The following is a 23931-nucleotide window of genomic DNA, read 5'->3' on the forward strand; positions in this document are numbered from 1 at the left end:
CAACCCTCTCCAGGTACTACCTAAGACTGTTTATGAGCTTCAAAGTCTATCTATGCAGAGACATTTCCAAATTCTTAACTGTAACTGGTATACAATTGGGCACAGCAAAATGCGATCACACTTTTGCATATGGAAGAGAGATACCAATGGGATCCTGCTCAGGAAGAGACAGTAGTATGCTGCGTATGGATAAAACTCACTTGACAGTCCTAACAATGAACCCACCATCCAGGACCCCATAGATATACAATCGCAACCGCTTCTGTTCATTGAGGGTCAGTGAAGTGATAGTGCCCAGGGAGAAAACTCACTGAGGAGTTCAATAGGAATCATGTTTAAAAGAGAAAATAAGTATGAGCTTTAAGATCCATCTACTCCACATACTTTAGTGAGGTGGGTGCTCATGAGTGCTGCCAGTCACTCGAAAAATGGGATGTGGTTGACACATTTGAGGTGGTGGGCGATTACCTGATAGGGATTACTTGTACATGGGAATTGCTCCCTCTTAGGATATTCCCATTTAGTTTTATGTTGAAGGTGATACTAAGGGTGCATAAGGTGGGCATGATGTGTTATAGGCCTGGGGTGTCTCCCAGTGATACATACATTTGAGCCAATGGTGGCGCACATGTTTTTGGCACTATGTGCAGCTGATTAAACATCTACTCTAGGGTTACCCCAAAATTATTCCTTATTGTATGGATGCTGCCTTAGGCTCAAGTAGGCTCATTCAGGCAGCTGCAGGGGAATTTCTAACAGGAGTTTTTCAACATGGGATGGTTTTTACTTTTGCAATCTAGCATTATCCCTTGGGAGAAGGCAGAGACTTACTATGTACCGGAGTCTGACAATTGCCTATTTTACAATATTCGGACACAATAATGTACGTAATGTAAACTAATAAATGAAATGCTCAATGTACTGGAGTCTGGCAATGGCTTAGCTTACAATATTCGGATACAATAATGTAGGTAATGTAAACTAATAAATGAAATGTTCAATGTACTGGAGTCTGCCAATAGTTTAGCTTACAATATTCGGATACAATTTTGTATGTAATGTACACTAATTATTGAAATGGGGAGGACATCTGTGCACTTCAAAGGCCTGTCTTTGAAGATTCCCACACTTCAAAGTCCCAACTGTTTATAATTACAGGACCCCTGACACCACCAACGCAGTACACTTCTGGACCTGTGACTACTCTGCCAGGAAGGACTGCTGTGCTGCTGAAGGACTGCCAGTCTGCTGGACTCCTACCTTGCGGTGGTGCCCTGCTGCCTGCTGCTCACCTGCCTGGGTGAGAATGACTGGACTTGCATCACTTGAAACCAGAGTGACTGCAAGGGCTAGTCTGCTGGCTTCCTAATCTGAAGCCTCAGGGACATAACAGCCTTCCAACAACCCTGCTCCTGCCTCTGGACTCTGCCATCTGTGACTGTGTCTTGCCAGGTGATACCATCCTAGTCCTGGGCCCTTGGAAGTGAGGCTAAGGTTCTCGGTCCTGCCGATCAGACTCATCCTCTGTTGCAGGAGCAGAAACAACACATTGCTTTTGATGCATGGAGAAAATCGACTTATCAGCACCACTGCATGGGTCAGAACTGGCGCAACCAAAATCACATCGCTGCTGTACCTCACATCTCAAAACTAGTGAATCACCTCTGAACTGACACTGCAGTGTTTTTCTCAGCACATGGTCCTCATTTTGCCATCGAAGGCAGCCTCAACGATGACACTAAAACTCCCCATCGCAGTCTCTGCATTCATCGGAACTGACATATCGCCTCAACTGCAAATCAGCTCCTTGAGGTGAAAACAGTAGGAACTCTCACCCCAGCCTCACTGCATGTCAGAAGCAATGCATTGCTGCTGTTGCTTGCGGAAGAGTGACACTCCTTTCTACTGCATGGCTTGGAACCGACACATAGTTCTGCAACCCGAATTTAAAGTACTTTTGTTTACCAGGCCCAACTGAGTCACTACAGCTGGCCCACACTCCACTGCGGTTGGCGTGCACTTTTGACTTTGTCCCGTCCGGTGTGACCACATACCCCCACTTGGAGCATCTTGCTTCTAAGTGCTATTTTAAAGTTTATTCTTTAAAAATGGATCACTCAAGTTTTATTTATTCGACTTTTGCTGTTTTGGATTTGTTTTATTTATTAAATGTTAGTGCTACTTAGGGGTATATTTACTATGGTTTTGCGCTGTGTTTGCATCACAAAGTGATGCAAATCAATGCAAAATCTTTTCGTACTTATTTATTTTCTAGCGCAAAACTTGTTCATGCTGGAAAATCACTTAAAAGTAATTTATAGCAGCGATTAGCACTGCTTTGCATTACTTAGAGCTGAGGGGGCATCCAATGGAGGGCACATGGCTGTTCCCATGCAACCACCCAAAGTTTTTAACGCGAAACCTCATTCACTAAAAAAAGTAAATAGGGTTTTGCGTAAAAAAATTGCTCCCATTCCAGCTAGGCAATAACCCAGAGAAATAATTGTATTCCTTCTTTCATTTCCGGCTTTGTATGTGTGCTGCACTGTAAATCAACCTAAAAAGTGTGAAAAGCTTTAACGTATGTCTGAGCATAGATTTTGTACTGAAAGGTTATCCTTCCCGTACAAAACCTCTGCTAGATGCAGACACTCTTGCACTACGGTTTGTGGCATGGCACATTGTAGCAGATTTCTGTGCCAGGTTAGGAAAAGGGAAGGAAAGTGCCATATTTCTGTAAATATGGTGCTCTCCTGCTCTCTCCTTCTCATGCAGTGCAGCACAGATTTTTTAGCTGCTGCGCGGCATGAGATTCTAGTAAATTTGGGCATTAGTGTTACTTTAAGGTTGCTTTCCAACACAATTCACGATGGAAAGTAGAACCCAAAACAACTCTTTGGGCCAATTTTGGGTCACTTTTGTGATGCAAACCAAGTGCACACTCCACACAATGTTAGTAAGTCCACCCCATAAACTCAGGATGTGAAATGTATCACAATTATTGGTGATGTCAGCCTCATAAAATTGTATTGTCATGCTGAACCTACAACTCCTAAATGTGTACCATCATTTTTCGAGATGATGATGGGACTTCCACTGAATTGGCTATTGATATTTAGAACGAGGTGAAAGATTCATCGTCCACAGCTAATTATTGTTTACTGTAAAATGTATTCTAGGATAATTATTAATCTGCTTGTACCTTTTAATAAAAGAGTGAATACATCCATTTCACAGTGCGATTGTGAACGTAAGATGTGCATGTGACTAGACTAGGCCCTTCCCTTAAGGCAAATTATAATTTTGAGAAATGAATTAGGGGATGCAGGGGCAGTTGTTAACTAATGCAAAAATGTCCTTTTATAAAGTATTATGTGGGTTTTCGAAGCAGCTTACTTGACACATACTACCTTGGTCCATCCTTTGTAGTATAAATAATGAACATGTACTAAGACTTAGGGGGTCATTCTGACCCTGGCGGTCCATGACCGCCATGGTGGAGGGCAGCGGAAGCACCGCCAACAGGCTGGCGGTGCTTCCTGGGCTATTCTGACCGCGGCGGTAAAGCCGCGGTCAGAAAAGGGGAACCGCCGGTTTCCCGCCGGTTTTCCCCTGGCCCAGGGAATCTTCCATGGCGGCGCTGCTTGCAGCGCCGCCATGGGGATTCCGACCCCCTTCCCGCCAGCCAACCATAATGGCGGGAATGGGTGTCGTGGGGCCCCGGGGGCCCCAGCACTGCCCATGACACTGGCATGGGCAGTGCAGGGGCCCCCTCACAGGGCCCCATACAGATTTTCACTGTCTGCTTAGCAGACAGTGAAAATCGCGACGGGTGCCACTGCACCCGTCGCACCCCTGCAACTCCGCCGGCTCCATTCAGAGCCGGCTTCCTCGTTGCAGGGGGTTTCCCGCTGGGCCGGCGGGCGGCCTTTTGGCGGTCGCCCGCCGGCCCAGCGGGAAAGTTAGAATGGCCGCCGCGGTCTTTTGATCGCGGGGCGGTCATTCGGCGGTAACCGCATGGCGGGCGGCGACCGCCGCCCGCCGCGGTCAGAATGACCGCCTTAATGTTTAAGAATTATTAGGACATCATGAGCCTAATGCTTTCATTACAGCAAATGGGGCCCTTCACTCTATATATTTTGGCCCTGAAACATTACTCTTCTCTATAAGAAGCAACCGTAACATTGGGGAGATTATGATTGGTAGTATCACATGATGTTCTCTTTTTTGCCTGAGGTTCCCTCATTTACAGGCAACTATACGATGATTGTGGCTATAAACTGAACAAGTAAAAGATCAAAGTATTTGAAAAACTTGAAGCTGACATTTGGATCGACTTTTGAAAAAACTATGGGATTGAATGAAAGCGAAACCATAACTGAAATGTAACTGCTGCTAGTAAGGGCTTTAAAAAAATATCTCCCTTGGGAGGAAAGTAGAAACCTTTATAATGGTGCAGGCCTCAGTTGTTAAGCACCACCTGCAAACGATTGCTATAAAGATATCTAAATTTTTTCTATACGGAGATTGATTAATTCTAATCAGACTTGTTTGAATGCATAAAAAACAATAGCACCAAATAAACTTGAAAAGTCAGAAAATAACTGGTAGTTTGCATAACCTGCTACAATATTTTAATTATCAAATGACAATTTCAACCAAACAATGTGTGTGTTGGATTCTCAGAGTTTCAAATGAAGAGATCAGTACTGTTTGTCCACTGTTGGTCAAAGCAGAAAAAGAAATTGCAATTTGCATACCTTTCCACATGTATATCCCATTAAAAGAAATGAGAAAATATGGTTTGCGGGACATACATTTTCCAGATTTACTGGAAATGAAAGCTGCAATAAAAAGGATTGATATGCTTGAGGAACTGTCTGACTTATTTAAATAGCTATACAAAAGTATAATTTGGTGATTTTATCTGACAGATTTACAAAATGCTAGAGAAAGATCCCAACACATTCATAGGCCTACAATCTTAACCATTTACCTTGAACGAGGAACCCTTAATTCTCTTCTTCTGAGATACGTTAATGGTACCTATAACACAAAGAGAGTAATTTCACTTGGACTCTGTGAAAGATATATCAGATAGGGCTGAGAGATAAAAAATGTTTAATGAAGAACCCAGCTGGCCATTTCCAACTGAACCTGCTCTGGACCCTACTGATCTTCTTGACCCCCAAGTGCTGTTCCTGAGGCCTCGGACCCATCAAAGGTTTACTCCTCCTAACATCATGAAAAACCTAACACTTAGAAATCATTTGGCTCCAAAGACCTTTTGATGACTTGAAAGTCTATCTGATGAAGGTGTGTTGCCGCTTGGACAAAGATTTAGGGGGTCATTCCTACCCTGGCGGTCCGAGACCGCCAGGGTAGGGGACGAAGGAAGCACCGCCAACAGGCTGGCGGTGCTTCTGGGGCTATTCTGACCGCAGTGGTGAAGCCGCGGTCAGAAAAGGGAAGCCAGCAGTTTCCCGCCGGTTTCCCACTGCCCCAGGGAATCCTCCACGGCGGCGCTGCAAGCAGCGCCGGCATGGGGATTCCGACCCCCTTCCCGCCAGCCTGGTTCTGGCGGTTTTCACCGCCAGTACCAGGCTGGCGGGAACGGGTGTCGTGGGGCCCCTGGGGGCCCCTGCAGTGCCCATGCCACAGGCATGGGCACTGCAGGGGCCCCCTAACAGGGCCCCACATTGATTTTCAGTGTCTGCTTGGCAGACACTGAAAATCACAACGGGTGCAACTGCACCCGTCGCACACCAGCAACTCCGCCGGCTCCATTCGGAGCCGGCTTCCTCGTTGCTGGTGCTTTCCCGCTGGGCGGGCGGGCGGCCTTTTGGCAGTCGCCCACCCGCCCAGCGGGAAAGTCAGAATTACCGCAGCGGTCATTTGACCGCGCTGCGGTATTCTGGCGGGGGAACTTTGGCGGGCGGCCTCCGCCGCCCGCCGAAGTTAGAATGACCTCCTTAGTTTGCTCCTGCTCAGAACTTTTCTTCAGCAAATCTGTTTCAGAAGAACCTTGAGGCAAAACTATAAGACCTAATGGAGGCATGTTCTGCTACAGCATGCAGTATTGCCACACTGGAGAAATCCAAGCTAAAAAAAAGTGACTAAGGCCCCTATTGCGATCCGGGCAGTGCAACTGCTGGACCGTTAACACAGCATTGGGGAGGCCGCTGACAAGCCGGCAGCCTCCTCACTGCTGTACTATGACTTCCCTGTCAGGTTGGCTGGCACCAACAGTGTGGCGGCATTGGCCTCAGCTCCCCCTGAGAGGTGAGGTCAATGTTGCCGAACTGTCGGTGCCAGCAGCACACCCTGGCAGACAGTGCGCATTCCGACTGTGCTGACAGGGGGTCCACTGCACTGCCCTTGACATGGTCATGGGAAGCATAGGGGCCCCCTTGTGGTCCTGTTCCTGCCTTTATGCCAGTTTTTTCATGGCAGTGACCACGCCATGAAAAGGCTGGCAGAAAGGCAAGTCGTGATCAGCACGGCAGTGCCAACACCAGCACCGCCATGCTTGACCTTGACTTGCACTGATGTCAACCCATCGGGATTCATGATCCTGGAGGTGGTGGCAGTCTCCTGGTGGTCTGACCACCAACATCGTAATATGGTGGTCGGACCGCCAAGATTGCAATAGTGAGACTGCCGCCACGAGTGTGGGGGTCTTAGCACCACCTTAATCATAACTAGGACCTAAGTCTGAACATAGAAATCTTCACTGGGCAAACGTGCCCAAAAGTATCCCGCCAATTTCTCCTGCTCAAAGCTTTCCCACCAAAAGTCACTGACTTCACAGGAACCTCATCCGACGGATGTCCGTCCTCTCATCCACAGCCTGCTGACTTAATCCCAATGAGGATTTCTGACTTCCATTTCAGAGACTAAATCAGAAGATAAAACCTAGGACTGGAACAAAGTTGTTTTGTGCATCCAACCAGCGCTCCATCACAATTGGCCTCAAATTGCACCTAGGTCAAGGTCAAGCGCAACCAGATGGCCACAGTTGCTGCTTAAATCTGTTTGGTACTATTTTCATTTAAAACTTTAAAATTAATATCTCCGGTTCCCCTTATTGGATTGGTGTCATTTTGTTAATTCAATGATTCCCTATGTTCAAAAATTATCCCAGGATTTTTTTTTGTATTTGTGACTTTTTTATTGTTTTAGTACTTCTAAATGGTTTCTAATTTTCTTAAGTTCAGCTGTCTGTTCTGTGTCAAAGAAACTAGGGGCTGCGCTCAGGTTTACATTTCTAAAACCGTTGCTGGGTGTAATAAGGACAGTGACATTTTTACTTGAGGTGGACTACCATCCTGGCCAACTAATAATCCACATTCTCACACCTGAGTATTAGAGTGTCTACATTTATTTTCCGAGAATTAACTGTAAAGAAGTGCTTCTCCTCTATTTTTAGTAAACAATGAACAATTAGATGGAACTTACAAAGAACATTTTGGGTGGACTACTAAAAGAATGCATGACTAGATCAAGAGGCAGACATCCTGAAACACTAACGATAAAAATGTGAATAATACATGTTTTCGATTTGCACAAAATATATTTTTTCCCAGCTACCCTGGTAATGCTGCTTAACCTGTTGGGTGCGGGCGTCGGCTGATTCCCACACTCCCTCACTGGTGCGGGTCACGACCAGTGGCCGACACCAGGGAGGGGGTTAATAAATCCTTGGGTGCGTCGCACCCAAGGATTTTTTTTTATTTTTTTTATAATCCCGGGAGACACGGAAGTTTCCGTGTCTCCCCCCCGCCCCCCACCCGCCCCTTTGTGACGTCAGCGCGCCTGACGTTACAAAGTTGTTTTTCCCATTGGAGCAGGAAGCAGCCTTGCGGCCGCTTCCTGCTCCGATGGGGAAAACGGCCTTCCCCACGTTCGGGAAGGCCTCGTAAGAAAGGAGCCCTTTCAGCTGCGATCAGGGGCCAGGAAACACCACTAGACGCCAGGGATTTAACTTGGGGGGGTTGGCCCCCTCGGAAAACGGGCCAACCCCCCCCCCCCTCGGGGGCATATATATTTTTTTTAAAAGGTAGGTGCCCCCTGGGGGAGGTGGGGGGCGCGATCACGCACCCCCCCAGGGGATTTTTTTTTTTTTCTTCAAAAAAATAAATAAAAATAAAAATAAATGGACAGGGGGTCGCCCGTGGGCAGGGCGACCCCCTGTGGGGGCAATATTTTTTTTAGATGTTGTAGGGTTTCCCTGGGGGGCATTTTGGCCCCCAAGGAAACCATACAACAACTAAAAAAAATAGATCTATATATAGATCTATATATATAGATAGATATATCTATGTAGATATATCTATGTACATGGATATATCTATAGATATATCTATGTAGATAGATATATATATAGAGATAGATCTATATATATATCAATCAATTAAAGAGATTTATAAAGCGCGCTACTCACCCGTGAGGGTCTCAAGGCGCTGGGGGGGGATGGTGGAGGGGATGGGGGCTGGGAGGATCACTGTTCGAAAAGCCAGGTTTTGAGGCCATTCCTGAAAAGAAGTAGGTTTGGGTCTTGCGAAGGTGGGTTGGGAGGCGTTCCAGGTTTTGGGTGCAAGGGAGGAGAAGGATCTGCCCCCGGTGGTGGTGTGTTTGATGCGGGGGACAGAGGCTAGAGAGAGGTCAGCTGAGTGGAGGTTTCGTGTGGGGGTGTGGAAGGTGACTCGTTGAGGTAGGCAGGGCCTGTGTTGTGGAGTGATTTGTGTGCGAGGATGAGGATCTTGAAGGTGATCCTTTTGTCAATGGGGAGCCAGTGGAGGGATTTGAGGTGTGGAGAGATGTGTTAGTGTCGGGGGAGGTCGAGGATGAGTCGTGCTGCTGAGTTCTGGATGCGTTGTACTTTGCGCTTGAGTTTAAGAGTGGTGCCATGGTAGAGGGCGTTTCTGTAATCAAGTCTGCTGCTGATGAGTGCGTGAGTGACAGTTTTTCTGGTCTCTGTGGGGATCCATTTGAATGTTTTTTTCAGTATACGGAGTGTGTTGAAGCATGAGAGGTGAGAGCGTTGATTTGTTGGGTCATCGAGAGGGAGGAGTCTAGGATGATGCCGATGTTGCATGCGTGGTTGGCGGGGGTGGGTGCAGGGCGTAGCGTGGTGGGCCACCATGAGGGGTCCCAGGTGTTTTTGTGTGGGCCAAAGAGGATTATTTCGGTTTTGCTTGAGTTGAGTTTCAGGTGGTTGGCTGTCATATATATATCACTTTTGTCAATATGTGTGTGGTTTCCCTGGGGGGAAAAGGGTCAGACTTGTCTAGTGGCAGTTTTAGTGCCATAAAGAAGCGCAGAAGGTTTATATGCCTACTGCAAAGAGCAAATCTGTATTTTATGTAAATAGGTAAGTACATTAGTAAAGTCAGCCATTACCTGCGCTATAATACCAATGAAATGTATGTGCGGGGTGGAGGGCGGCTATGGAGAGATGAAGGGCACTTTTGCTGGGTGGTAATGAGGGAATCCGAGGAGAAGGGAGTGGGAGCACCAATAATGATTGTTGGACTGGGCGCAGGAGGTGCTAAAGACTGTGACGAATGGTATGTGACAAGGTGTTTTTTGAGTGTCTTGAAAGAACGTGCTGATTGAGGGAAGAAGCGCAGGTAAGGTGGCCTCTACTGTTGCACGTATCTCACACACACCATCGATTTTGTGACTGTCTACGTAGGCTAGTGTTTTAGAGCAACAGTTTAGCCAATAGCAGAGATGGCATCTTGATGGATGACTGCTGCCGGCACTCAGGTTATAGAGGACAGCTCTGACATAGGATCAGAGACTGAGACATCAGATACTGAGACAGCATCTGAGGGATAGGACAATGGCGCAGACTCTGGGAGTGATTTTTCAGTCGGAGGAGTCCCATTCGATAACTCCTCTTCCAGTACATTATGAGGGAGGTGATGAGGACAGTCCTGCTGTCCCTTGGCAAGCTGTTTGTGCAACTGGGTAATAGTGGGTTAGCCCAACCCAGAGAGCAGGTGAATGCGGCGGCAAGCAGAGAGAGAGAGAGTGCTCTCTTGGGAGCTCCCCAATTTAGTTCAGCCCCAAATTCCACCACCCAAATCGTATTGTGGAGACATCAAACTTATCTATGGCAAAACAAACTGGTTTTGTAAGGCAGGCACCTGTGTTTTTGGTCCTGGGTTCGGCAGCCATATAGAAAAAAAACACTAAACCCAAACATTTCTGGAAACTAGACATTCGGGGAGTCCACAGAGGTGTGACTTGTGTGGATTCCCCAAAGTTTTCTTACCCAGAATACCCTGCAAAGCTGAAATGTTGAATAAAAACTCTATTTTTCTCACATTTCTGTCACACAAACTACAGGAATATGCTGGGATCCACAAAATTCCTACCACCCAGTGACTCCTCACCTGTCCTGATAAAAACACTACCCCACTTGAGTGCCTACACCTAGTGCCTGCGTCAGGAATGGATCACACAAGGGTCAACAGCTGCCTCGTGTAAGGACCAACATTGACCGTTGTGTGATCTATTCCTGTCGCGGGAACCAGGCCTACCCACACAAGTGAGGTATCATTTTTATCGGGAGACTTGGGGGGAACGCTGGGTGGAAGGAAATTTGTGGCTCCTCTCAGATTCCAGAACTTTCTGTCACCGAAATGTGAGGAAAACTTAGCCACATTTTAAGGTTTGCAAAGGATTCAGGGTAACAGAACCTGGTCAGAGCTCCACAAGTCACCCCATCTTGGATTCCCCTAGGTCTCTAGTTTTCAAAAATGCACAGGTTTGGTAGGTTTTCCTATGTGCCGGGTGAGCTAAATCTACAGGTAGGCACTTTGCAAAAAACAGCTGTTTTCTGTCAAAAAATGGGATGTGTCCACTTTGTGTTTTGGGGCATTTCCTGTTGCGGGCGCTAGGCCTACCCACACAAGTGAGGTATCATTTTTATCGGGAGACGTGGGGGAACACTGGGTGGAAGGAAATTTGTAGCTCCTCTCAGATTCCAGAACTTTCTGTCACTGAAATGTGAGGAAAACTTGTTTTTTTAGCCACGTTTTGAAGTTTGCAAAGGATTCTTGGTAACAGAACCTGGTCAGAGCCCCACAAGTCACCCCATCTTGGATTCCCCTAGGTCTCTAGTTTTCAAAAATGCACAGGTTTGGTAGGTTTCCTTATGTGCTGGCTGAGCTAGAGGCCAAAATCTACAGGTAGGCACTTTGCAAAAAACAGCTCTGTTTTCTGTCAAAAAATGGGATGTGTCCACGTTGTGTTTTGGGGCATTTCCTGTCGCGGGCACTAGGCCTACCCACACAAGTGAGGTATCATTTTTATCGGGAGACTTGGGGGAACGCTGGGTGGAAGGAAATTTGTGGCTCCTCTCAGATTACAGAACTTTCTGTCACCGAAATGTGAGGAATACGTGTTTTTTTAGCCACGTTTTGAGGTTTGCAAAGGATTCTGGGTAACAGAACCTGGTCAGAGCCCCACAAGTCACCCCATCTTCGATTCCCGTAGGTCTCTAGTTTTAAAAAATGCACAGGTTTGGTAGGTTTCCCTATGTGCCGGCTGAGCTAGAGGCCAAAATCTACAGGTAGGCACTTTGCAAAAAACAGCTCTGTATTCTGTCAAAATATGTGATGTGTCCACGTTGTGTTTTGGGGCAGTTCCTGTTGAGGGCGCTAGGCCTACCCATACAAGTGAGGTATCATTTTTATTGGGAGACTTGGGTGAACGCTGGGTGGAAGGAAATTTGTGGCTCCTCTCAGATTCCAGAACTTTCTGTAACCGAAATGAGAGGAAAACGTGTTTTTTTTAGCCACATTTTGAGGTTTGAAAAGGATTCTGGGTAACAGAACCTGGTCAGAGCCCCACAAGTCACCCCATCTTGGATTCCCCTAGGTCTCTAGTTTTCAAAAATGCACAGGGTTGGTAGGTTTCCCTAGGTGCCGGCTGAGCTAGAGGCCAAAATCCACAGCTAGGCACTTTGCAAAAAACAGCTCTGTTTTCTGTCAAAAAAATGGGATGTGTCCACGTTGTGTTTTGGGGCATTTCCTGTCGCAGGCGCTAGGCCTACCCACACAAGTGAGGTATCATTTTTATCGGGAGACTTGGGGGAACATAGAATAGCAAAACAAGTGTTATTGCCCCTTATCTTTCTCTACATTTTTTCCTTCCAAATATAAGAGAGTGTGTAAAAAAGACGTCTATTTGAGAAATGCCCTGCAATTCACATGCTAGTATGGGCACCCCGGAATTCAGAGATGTGCAAATAACCACTGCTCCTCAAAACCTTATCTTGAGCCCATTTTGGAAATGCAAAGGTTTTCTTGATACCTATTTTTCACTCTTCATATTTCAGCAAATGAATTGCTGTATACCCAGTATAGAATAAAAACCAACTGCAGGGTGCAGCTCATTTATTGGCTCTGGGTACCTAGGGTTCTTGATGAACCTACATGGCCTTTATATCCCCGCAACCAGAAGAGTCCAGCAGACAAAACGGTATATTGCTTTCAGAAATCTGACATCGCAGGAAAAAGTTACAGAGTAAAACATAAAGAAAAATGGCTGTTGTTTTCAGCTCAATTTCAATATTTTTTTATTTCAGCTGTTATTTTCTGTAGGAAAACCTTGTAGGATATACACAAATGATCCCTCTCTGAATTCAGAATTTTGTCTAGTTTTCATAAATGTTTAGCTTTCCGGGATCCAGCATTGGTTTCACACCCATTCCTGTCACTAACTGGAAGGAGGCTGAAAGCACCAAAAATAGTAAAAATGGGATATGTCCCAGTAAAATGCCAAATTTGTGTTGAAAAATGTGGTTTTCTGATTCAAGTCTGCCCGTTCCTGAAAGGTGGAAAGATGGTGATTTCAGCACTAGAAACCCTTTGTTGATGGCATTTTCAGGGAAAAAACCACAAGCCTTCTTCGGCAGCCCTTTCTTCCAATTTTTTTGGAAAAAACTAAATTTTCACTGTATTTTGGCTAGTTTCTTGGTCTCCTCCAGGGGAAACCACAAACTCTGGGAACCATTAGAATCCCTAGGATGTTTGAAAAAAAGGACGCAAATTTGGCGTGGATAGCTTATGTGCACAAAAAGTTATGAAGGCCTAAGCGCGAACTACCTCAAATAGCCAAAAAAGGGCTCAGCACTGGGGCGGGGAAACGGCCCCGCAGCTAAGGGGTTAAATACACATTGCACAGAAATATTATTTCCTATTAACAAAAAACAAAAGCTACTATTACCTTTATTCAAGTATAAAGAGCAAAAGTATTTATTTGAGTATTTTTGCAACAAACAAAATCAGAACGTTCTTCCAAGCAGTAGCTTTATTTCTGCTACAAGCTAGATACGTCAGATTTTTCAATCGAACTCTTTATGAGCCAATCATGCCATATTTAGAGTCAATGTATGTCATTTTACCTCATGTGGACATCCTGATATTGACTTGAGAGTCTCATTCACAGACTATGGACATAATTTAAACATCAGTGGTAAAGGTCCATGAACTGGTGGTTGTTATTCAGAATAGGTGGTTTTATTCAGAATAAAAATGACCCAAACTATATTAGGGTACTTGGCACAGAGTTGAAAAGTGCTCCACACTGCATGGTAACTAAACTATACCTTAAGTATTATTGCTACTGTAGCTCTGGCATTTAGTATGTATATTGGATGTATGTATTGTTGTAAAAAATGAATAATTTCTAAAAGCATACCTTCTCACTATCCAGGAGTAGATGGACCTTGAAGATCATGGATTCATTAATTACAATATCTTCATTTCGGTACAGAATCTGAAATATTCTGCTGTATACATTGTTTTCATAGATACAGGGAGAGAATGGGTCAGCATCATCTGAAAAAAGACAACATATCAATTAGGTTTATACAGCTTGTTTTTTAATAAGAGGAACGGTCAACTGGCATACCTACAAATCACTTTTCAAAATGATTTCATTCTGAGTTATAATTGCTAATTGTCCACTTCTCCTTCACACAAACCCAAGCATATTAACATGAAACATGACTCAGCGTTACGGGCAAAGTAACATGCATGTGTTTATCAAGTGAGCTGCTTGTTGACAGTTTGCCAAGTAAGTGGGCAAATCATCATTAGACTGAAACTACTTAAACAGGATTTGGTGGTAATCTTTCCATGTACAATGTTTCGAAATGTATTCAAAAAGTATATGAAACTCTAATCATACTGCTTACTTAGTTTAATACAGGATTTATGTTGAAACATCGCAGATGGAACATTTTGAGGTCGCAACAATCATCAATAATGATTTTAAGTGGATCCAAAGATTACTTTAAAAGTAGAGTTTCATTTTCAAACTAAATCAGATATCATTAACAATACAAAATGCCCCACTCCCATCAGATATATAATTGTGTAGTCATGAGAAGCTTAAGTTAGAAAACCCTGGAATCTCGGGGATAAATCCGTTTACACAAAGGTGAAAAGCACACATTTATATTTTTAAATGAACGTTCATTATTGTAGATCTGTTGCAATAACTGACTTTTCTGTAATTCCAAAACTACATTAAAAGTGAGAAGGTGGGGCTCCCAAAGTGGGTGTCAGCAACAAGTTGGCATCACTATTATCACAGGAATTACAAAGAGATTTCCAATTAAATGTGCATACGAAAGCAAGGCACGCCAAAGAACATAACAACCAAATCAATAAATAAGGCAGGAGGAGGACTCCTTCACAAAATTTGCATCTTACTCCTAGACCAATCCCAGCCAGTCATGAGTAACCACTTTTTAGCGAAAGATAAATTCCAGACTTTACAGAGCTCAGGCAGTGCATATGGAACAGAAGCAGCAGAAGCTGGCATAGGATAACAGCTCACAGTCTTCAATATTAGAAACGTGTAAAATATAATTCATCATCATGATCAATTGACGTTTGTATACCACAGAAAACCCCTTGGCAACCGAGAGCTAGAAAGCCGGAAGAAACTCGCATCTAGGAGAAAGTGGCCCTCACTGTTAAAGGACATCGGTTCTGCAATTTCCATAACATACTTTTTTAAGGATTTACAGTATTCCTTATAGGGCTTCTTCCCTTAGTAGTATTACTATAAGCAACGTACAGTATAACCACAGTTACAGATTACAATATATAATATATACACAAGTAAACATAATCATAAAACTGCAGACTTAACAAGTAGAAGATGGGGATTGGAGGAGTTGGGGGAGATCTAAAACATCAGTGTAGTGAAATATAGATTGGGTGATAACTGACACAGTTTGAGGGAGGGGGAAGTTCACCTTAAGAAGTATGAGAGAAAGAATTGTGACTAAGAAGCTCTTGAGAAGCTTCCTGAAGGAGAATATTTCAGGGGACATTCCTAAGTGGCAAGGAAAGGAGTTCCAGAATGAGGGTGTAGTTCCTGAGAATAATTGGATTTCGAGAATACTGATATGAATTTCGGAGGTTCTAGCAGAAGATAATTTTTGCTGCAGAATATTCTGATGCCACCTGAAATTTTCAGCAGTTCATTAAGGTCTTCCTGTGTGGAGCATTTGAAGGTAATGTGTTATTTGCAGTAAAAAGCAAACATTTACCAGGAACAATGCAAACAACAGACCACAAGAAGCTGTTGTTAGCAGCGCTTTTGTTTTATAACACTACTGTTTAGGCTTGAAATGATTATTACATGTAAACTGGGCATCAGGATGCGTTTTACCCTAAAATACTATGCTAGTAAATGCTATTTTTGTGTTTCATATAATTATGCATCATTTCGCATAATTTTTCTGAACGTTCATGCAATTACACAAGAGCAATTTACGTGAATTTTGCACACTCCTAGTAATAATTCACTCTCGTTCAATAAATAGTTTATGAAGCAGAACAAACAAACAATAAAATAAACAGCAATAATTTAATTTCATGGCGGTCAAAATAACTGTATCTTGGTGTTATGCGTACAGTAATTTTTACTGCTAATGGCTCATTACCACAAAAAGTGCATACTTACTTGATGTAGCATAAAAATGTAATCAAAGCAAATTACACACATTTTGAACACCCCTAGAAATAATCCATTCCGGTTTAATAAACAATCTATAAAGCAGTACAAAGAAACAATAAGATAAACTAGAATTATCTCAATGTATGGAGGACAAAATACTTCTCAACGCTACCTAGGTATTATGAGTGCAGCAACAGCGAATCACAAAGAGATCATAGGACGGATATCCTTGGTAACGCAGCCTATGTGATTTTTAGTCACTGTCTTTTACCTTTGGCTATATTTGAATGTCTTAATGCTCCCTCCTTGTCTGCCATTGTTGCAGAAGCCATGCTGACCGCTTTCTTTTTTGACCCTTGGCCAGAGTCTATGGTTCATTGTATTTTCTGATCCAACTGAAGGGCGCTCATTCGCGCCTCATTACAGCTAGGCTGCTTAAGCAGTGCGTCTGAAATAGCACAAGCAACTTTTTTATATAAAGAGGCCTCTGTTACGTTCAGATGTCCAAAACCTTTTCAGACTTTAGAGTTTTTAACTTTTGTAGGCGATGTGTTGCAGATATGGTGATTCATAAATGTAACAGAGCATACATTTAGCTTCGTTCTGGTCTTTGCTATCCGTCACCAGTCTTATCTCCACTGACATCTTCAGTCTATAGGTCCCTTAAGGTTGCACCTTGTTGACCATTCTGACTAAGGTACATTTGGAGCCAATGGAGCACAGGTGCATATCATTATGTTTCATTTCAACAGAATGAAGACGACACTCAACTCTACCTCCACGTTTCTATGGTCAGAGATACTGATATATCCTTCATGAGGGTCAAGGATGATTTTGTCTAGATGACACCGGATTCCATCAATTTGGATCCCATGATCTCTGGGGTCATTATGAGATGGTGGGTAATGATGTACAAATTTCATGCAGACATCCGTGCAACTGTAATTTGCCGAATATGCATCATTTTTGGACAATAATGCATATTCAAAGTAACAAAATATACATCAGTGTATGCAGAGGACTCTTGAAATCCCTGATTAAGGAGTGAGTGGTCTGTAGCATACAGTTTTACACAAATATCCAGCGTCAGACACTTAAGATAGTTTGAATAAAGCTTTCACTTTCCTGTTAACTCCGTTGGTTACTTCTGAGTTCCCTGATGACACCATAGATTATCTTAAAGAAATCCTAGGACTGCTTTTGGCAGAAGTGTATGTGGTTAGTCAAGCTTTCTTTTACCATGTGATACTGTTAATGAATGAGTACCACTGTCCCAATCCGGGAACAGCGTGCGCTCCCGGCACTCCAAAGCTCCAATGCGTCTCTTTCTGAGCAGGAAATCCATTGGTATCCCTCTTCCCTATGCACAAATGCCATTAAAAATAATTATGAGTTTCAAAATGAATGATAATCCCATTGGAGGGAAAACTGTACATAACGGTGTGGATTAATTATGGATTTCATAGGAGTGCAATGTCATCTTATTTATTTATTATTTATTTACTGTTGTTTATTTACTGTTTGCAGTCTATCAGGAAGGGCATCACAGCCTTCTCATGCTGACTCTACTCACAGAATAACACATTTCTCAGAGCCACATTTTGGAATAGTGTAAAAGTGGTTGCTTTATTATCTGTATTCCTCTGTACTCATTTTATGTTTTGTGAAAACTGAAACTGGTAAATTGTCATATTTATTTAACTGATGAAGACACACTTGCTATTACATACCTCAATGGTTTATGGCCTATAAGTAGCCACATATAATAGGGCACTCATATGACATTAGAATTTTAGTACATGCTCAACCAATTTAAAGCTTTATTAGGATCGTTTTAAAAAAAAAATTCTGAGTGTCACTCTGCACAACCATTGGCCTAGTGGTATTGATTGGCAGCTACAACGATCACTTTAGTGACAACAACCTTTTTTCTGTTTTAAAGACAGAGAAATAGATGGTGTTATGTACATATATATTGTAAAAATCAATAAGAATGGAAACAGAGAGACATTTGAACTCAGAACTACCAGCCTATTAGCCACTTGGTTATAACCGGCTTTGACTCAGTTTTTCATCAGATTGTTAATTCTTGTCATATTCTGTAAATCAGCAAAATGATAGGGGCAAAGGAAGGACTATGATTGAAAACATGGACACCTAATAAAGATAGCAGATAATATCAATACTGTTGCCTTGCAGTCTTTCTACCACTTAACCTGTAGAATGCCTGTAAGAGGGAATCAGTGAGAAAGTACAGCTCTGCCTTGACATGGCCCACATCTAAGGGAATAATAGCAAGATCTTTCTGTTAGTGTGGGCCATTGTCTACCCTCTGCTTATGTGCTTTCACAGAGGTGATAGGGAAGCATGCTAGCTAATGTGAATAACCTCACTTAAGTAAATGCTGTTTTTTAAGCAGGCACATTATCTTCTGTTACTTCCAACTCTATTGAAGGATGTTCGATGCTTATACAACTCATCCTCTAGCTGGACTGTCAAAAGAGCCTTGTTATTCATGAAGTTGGACATACGTGTCTCCAGAGTTTATGTACATGTGCCCTAGCACATGTATATAACCTCTGCAGAGCTGAAAACAGAAATAGTATAGTGATACCAAGGCTGGGGTGGTGCATCAGGCAAGGTTTGTGTTTACCTTTCGGTAAGTCAACATATACTTTAAGTCTAAGGAGGTGCACATGCCTCAATGGAACCAGAACTGGAATGTGGAGAAAATATGAAATTTAAACCATGGTATAGAGAATGGGCAGCCTGCAATGTTGGCTTTAGCACCTCATCTATATTTTTGCACTCATAAGATTTCACTCATTGTCCACTCATTCCTAGTTAACAATTATGTATGAGTAGAAAATGCTACTGCCCCTAATTTGAAGAAAACTGCATCTTTAGTAGAAGATGTGAATTTCTGGTGGGTTTCTGGCCCACATCCACATGTGCCAAGTCAGCAGATAGTGCCTGCGACCACAACTATTACCACAAAGTATGCAAGAGCGAATGCTCTTTCTAGCACATCAGTCAAAAAACAGAAAACATGCCCATGAAAACTTCCTAGGTGGCCTCCTGTTTCACAAGCAAGACCAAGGTGTTGCCTTCAGAGCAGGTGCAGTCATCACCTCAGGAAAGCCACGTGTAGCAAACAATATATGTTATGTGAATATTCACTGAAAAAAACAAAGGTTAAAGTGATGTTATAGTAAGGAATGGTAATTGTATCTTACTTTACAATTTAAAAAAAAACTTGGAAATTCGTTGAAAACCCAAAGATAAAAGTAATGTTACAATTAGGTGACAATTTCAGTGACGACATAGCATTTTAGTCTCTTAAACAGCCACTAAAAGTCAGCAGTTAGAGTTATCTCAAGCAAATATAACTCTTGCCCTAAGGTAACTAAACTTGCTTCCTTGCCATGCACAACTTATTACCTCACATGTGACACATCACGTATGACATGATCTATGACATAATTGATAGCATGACTGCAATATCTGAAATGACATAATTGATGACAAGACTGTTCGTGGTGGGGTGTGATTTTGCATAGGCATGTGGTCCCCCCCCCCATGAGTTTAGAGGCTCTGGGGACCCCATTCTTTGGTGACATACTATTTATAAATCAGAAGGAGGTGAGTGACCCATCTCTCCAAGCCACTTCAGGGCCTAGAGACCCCACCACTTGGGCCCTTCTTTTTATTTAAAGGGGAGTGGGGCACACAGCCCCCTCTAGGTAACTTTTACAGCCTTGATGTCAGGAATAAGGTCATGAGCGGTCCAGGTCCCGCCGGAAACTCCACTGCACGGCTCTGCGGCGCTTTATGCGCACCACTTGTCATCCCATGGCCATCAGCATTGTCTGCGCTGTGGCAAAGCTCATAGAGCTGCAGGTTCAGGACATTGGTGGACAAGATGCACTTATCAGTGCTATTCCATGAAGGGACGACAATTCCCATGTTTTTAGAGGCAGCAGCCATCTTGGGGTGTGGCAGGCCTATAAAACCCAGCCACACCCTAGCACGTTGCTCACTATTTTGGAGACTTTGATGCAGTCAGACCTCGTTTGGGGTTCTCTGAAGAAGAGCAGAGTTCCTGCATGGCAGAGTGACATCCAATCGAAGTATCCTTGTTTCCATAGTGAATTAAAAACCGAGTAGGTTGTACTCGTAGCGCTAAGGCCTTGATGAATCCAATTTTGGAGGAAGTCATTACTTCCAGAAGTAAAGCGCCCCTTAGCACAATGAGCAAAGCGTTTTCAGTTTCCAGAGCACAGCAGCCTTGGCGCGATGATCAAAGGCGTTTCAGAGCACAGAGGTAAAGCACTCTTGGCACAGCAATTCAAATCAAGTCAAAATCAAATCATTAACATTTATAAAGCGCGCTACTCACCCGTGCGGGTCTCAAGGCGCTAGGGGAGAAAGGGGGGGGTTATCGCTGTTCGAACAGCCAGGTCTTTAGGAGTCTCCGGAAAGCGGAGTGGTCCTGGGTGGTCCTGAGGCTGGTGGGGAGGGAGTTCCAGGTCTTGGCCGCCAGGAAGGAGAAAGATCTCCCACCCGCCGTGGAGCGGCGGATGCGAGGGACAGCAGCGAGTGCGAAGCCAGAGGAGCGGAGGAGGCGTGTGGGGACGTAGAAGCTGAGGCGTCTGTTGAGGTATTCCGGTCCCTTGTCGTAGAGGGCTTTGTGTGCGTGGGTGAGAAGTCGGAAGGTGATCCTTTTGCTGACAGGGAGCCAATGCAGGTGTCCCAGGTGTGCGGAGATGTGGCTGCTGCGGGGTATGTCGAGGATGAGGCGGGCCGAGGCGTTTTGAATGCGTTGCAGGCGATTTTGGAGTTTGGCTGTGGTCCCGGCGTAGAGGGTGTTGCCGTAGTCCAGGCGGCTCGTGACGAGGGCATGGGTCACGGTTTTTCTGGTGTCGGCGGGGATCCAGCGGAAGATCTTGCGGAGCATGCGGAGGGTGAGGAAGCAGGCGGAGGACACGGCATTGACTTGCTTGGTCATGGTGAGAAGAGGGTCCAAGATGAAGCCGAGGTTGCGGGCGTGGTCTGTGGGGGTCGGTGCGGTGCCGAGGGCCGTGAGCCACCAGGAGTCGTCCCAGGCGGACAGGGTGTTGCCGAGGATGAGGACTTCAGTTTTTTCAGAGTTCAGCTTTAGGCGGCTGAGCCTCATCCAATCTGCGACGTCCTTCATACCCTCTTGTAGGTTGGTCTTGGCGCTGGCGGGGTCCTTGGTGAGGGAGAGTATAAGTTGGGTGTCGTCGGCGTAGGAGGTGATGATGATGTCGTGCTTGCGTACGATGTTGGCGAGGGGGCTCATGTAGACATTGAAGAGTGTCGGGCTGACTGATGAGCCTTGGGGTACGCCGCAGATGATCTCGGTGGGTTCTGAGCGAAACGGAGGGAGGTAAACTCTTTGGGAACGGTTTGAGAGGAAGGAGGCGATCCAGTCCAGGGCCTGGCCTTGGATCCCGGTGGAGCGGAGGCGGGTGATTAGGGTGCGGTGACAGACGGTGACAAAGGCAGCCGAGAGGTCGAGCAGAATGAGGGCGACTGTTTCACTGTTGTCCATCAGGGTTCTGATGTCGTCAGTGACTGAGATGAGGGCGGTTTCAGTGCTGTGGTTGGTTCGAAATCCGGTTTGTGAGGGGTCGAGCAGGTTGTTGTCTTCCAGGAAGGTGGTCAGCTGTTTGTTGACGGTCTTCTCTATTACTTTGGCTGGGAAAGGCAGAAGAGAGATAAGGGGGAAGTTTTTTAGGTCGCTCGGGTCAGCCGTAGGTTTCTTTAGTAGGGCGTTGACTTCGGCGTGTTTCCAGCATTCGGGGAAGGTAGCAGAAGAAAAAGAAGAGTTGATGACGGTCTGGAGGTGCGGGGCGATGATGTTGTCGGCTTTGTTAAAGATGAAGTGCGGGCAGGGGTCCGAAGGGGCGCCGGAGTGGATAGAGTTCATGATGGATTTGGTTTCTTCCGTGTTGATGTGGGACCAGTTGTTGAGGGTGATGGCCGTGGATGCCGGTTCGGTGGTGTATGGTTGGGTCTGGTGTCCGAAGCTGTCGTGGAGGTCGCTAATCTTGCGATGGAAGAAAGTGGCGAGGGATTGGCACAGATCCTGTGAGGGCGTGACGGCGTTGGCGCTGGGGTTGGAGAACTCCTTGACGATGCTGAAGAGTTCTCTGCTGTTGTGTCTGTTTTTGTCCAGTCTGTCGGTGAAAAAGTTCCTTTTGGCAGCGCGGATCAGGTGGTGGTGTTCACGGGTAGCGTTCTTGAGGGCGGTCATGTTGTCAGCGGTGCGGTCCTTGCGCCAGGCTTTCTCAAGGGCGCGACAAGTTTTCTTTGATTCTTTGAGGGTGTCAGAGAACCAGAGAGGTTTTTTGGTGTTGGTCTGTCGATGCGTGCGTTTGAGGGGAGCAAGGATGTCTGCGCAGTTGGAGATCCAGTTTGTGAGGTTGAGGGCTGCGTCGTTGGGGTCGGTGGTGAGGGTGGGTTGGTTGGCGCCGAGTGCGGAGAAGAGTTGCTCTTCGGGGATCTTGTTCCACTGTCGACGAGGGATGGGTTGGGTGCGGAGGTGGCGGGTCTCGCGTCGGAATGTGAAGTGGACGCAGCTGTGGTCGGTCCAGTGTAGGGCGGAGGCGTGGCTGAAGAAGACGTGTTTGCTGGCGGAGAAGATGGGGTCAAGCGTGTGTCCGGCGATGTGGGTGGCGGTGTTCACCAGTTGTTTGAGGCCGAGGTTGGCGAGGTTGGCGAGCAGGGTGGTGGTGTTGGGGTCGTTGTTTTGTTCCAGATGGAAGTTGAGGTCACCTAGGAGGATGTAGTCCGACGAGGCGAGGGCGTGCGGGGAGATGAAGTCGGCGATGGCGTCGCTGAAAGGGGCACGTGGGCCGGGAGGACGGTAGACGAGGGATCCTCTGAGGGTGGTCCTCGGATTGGTGCGAATCTGAAAATGCAGGTGTTCAGCGGCGAGAGGGGTGTCTTCGGTGGAGGTGGTGACGCTGATGGAGTCTTTGAAGACGATGGCGATACCTCCTCCTACCTGGTTGGTGCGGTCTTTTCTGGAGATCTTGTAGCCTTCGGGGATGGCAGTGGCGATGTCAGGGGCCGAGGAGGCGTTCATCCAGGTCTCCGTGATGAAGGCGACGTCCGGTGCTATGGAGTCCAGGAGGTCCCAGAGTTCAATGGCGTGTTTGTGGACGGAGCGAGCGTTGACTAGGATGCACTTGAGGTGGTTGATGGCGCGTGGGCTTGTGGTCGTGGTTGTTGCGTGGTGGAAGGTGCGTTTGCAGGAGTTGCAGGCGAAGGGTCCATGGGTGCGTTTGGGGTGAGCTTGGAAGCAGGTGTTGGAGCATCCTGGGTTGAGGGCGTGGAGGGCGGTGGGGTCGTAGCGGGTCAGCGGCGCTTGGGAGAGCTGGAGACCAGGGGTCGTGGCGCTGGGCGCGGGCCAGGCGCGGACGGGCGCAGACGGGCTTGCCTCTGTCGCGCCCGCTGCGCAGTCGCACAGCGGCTGCCATATGAGGTAGGAAGGGGGGTGGGGAAGGTGAGGGCGAATGGGAGCTGGGGGGCGGGGCGTGCAGGAGGTCACGGCGGGAAAGCGCGAGGGAGGGGGGGACAGGTAGAGTGAGAAGAGCTGGGGGGGGTTTAAGGGTGGAGGGGGTGAGTGTTAGGAGGTTTAGGAGATAAGGGAGAAAGATAGGAGTAGGGTTGAGAAGATAGGGGAGGGAGGGTTGTAGAGGTGGGTGAGGGTGAGAGGTAGAGTGAGAGGATAGGAAGATAGGTAATAGAGGGGGCGAGGGAGGGGGGGAGAGATAGAGAAATAGATAGAGAAAATAGATAGGGAAATCGATAGATAGGGAAATAGATAGAGAGATAGGAAGATAGGAGGAGGTGGAGAGTGAGGGAGTTAGATAGTGGGATAGAGAGACAGAGAGATAGGTAGATAGG

At 45.7% G+C, this 23931-nt stretch overlaps 1 protein-coding gene across 1 annotated transcript in view; it reads right to left on the reverse strand.

Annotated features, from left to right (window-relative positions):
- The window catches only part of FAM135B (family with sequence similarity 135 member B), a 1130658-nt gene that overhangs the window by 304565 nt on the left and 802162 nt on the right, over positions 1 to 23931 (reverse strand). Inside the window, exon 5 of the mRNA XM_069220795.1 lies at positions 13717 to 13856. Within this exon, the coding sequence (XP_069076896.1) occupies positions 13717 to 13856 (140 nt within the window). The remainder of the gene's footprint in view (positions 1 to 13716; positions 13857 to 23931) is intronic.

The sequence above is a fragment of the Pleurodeles waltl genome, chromosome 2_2, assembly GCF_031143425.1.
Source record: "Pleurodeles waltl isolate 20211129_DDA chromosome 2_2, aPleWal1.hap1.20221129, whole genome shotgun sequence".
Classification (NCBI taxonomy): Eukaryota; Metazoa; Chordata; class Amphibia; order Caudata; family Salamandridae; genus Pleurodeles; species Pleurodeles waltl.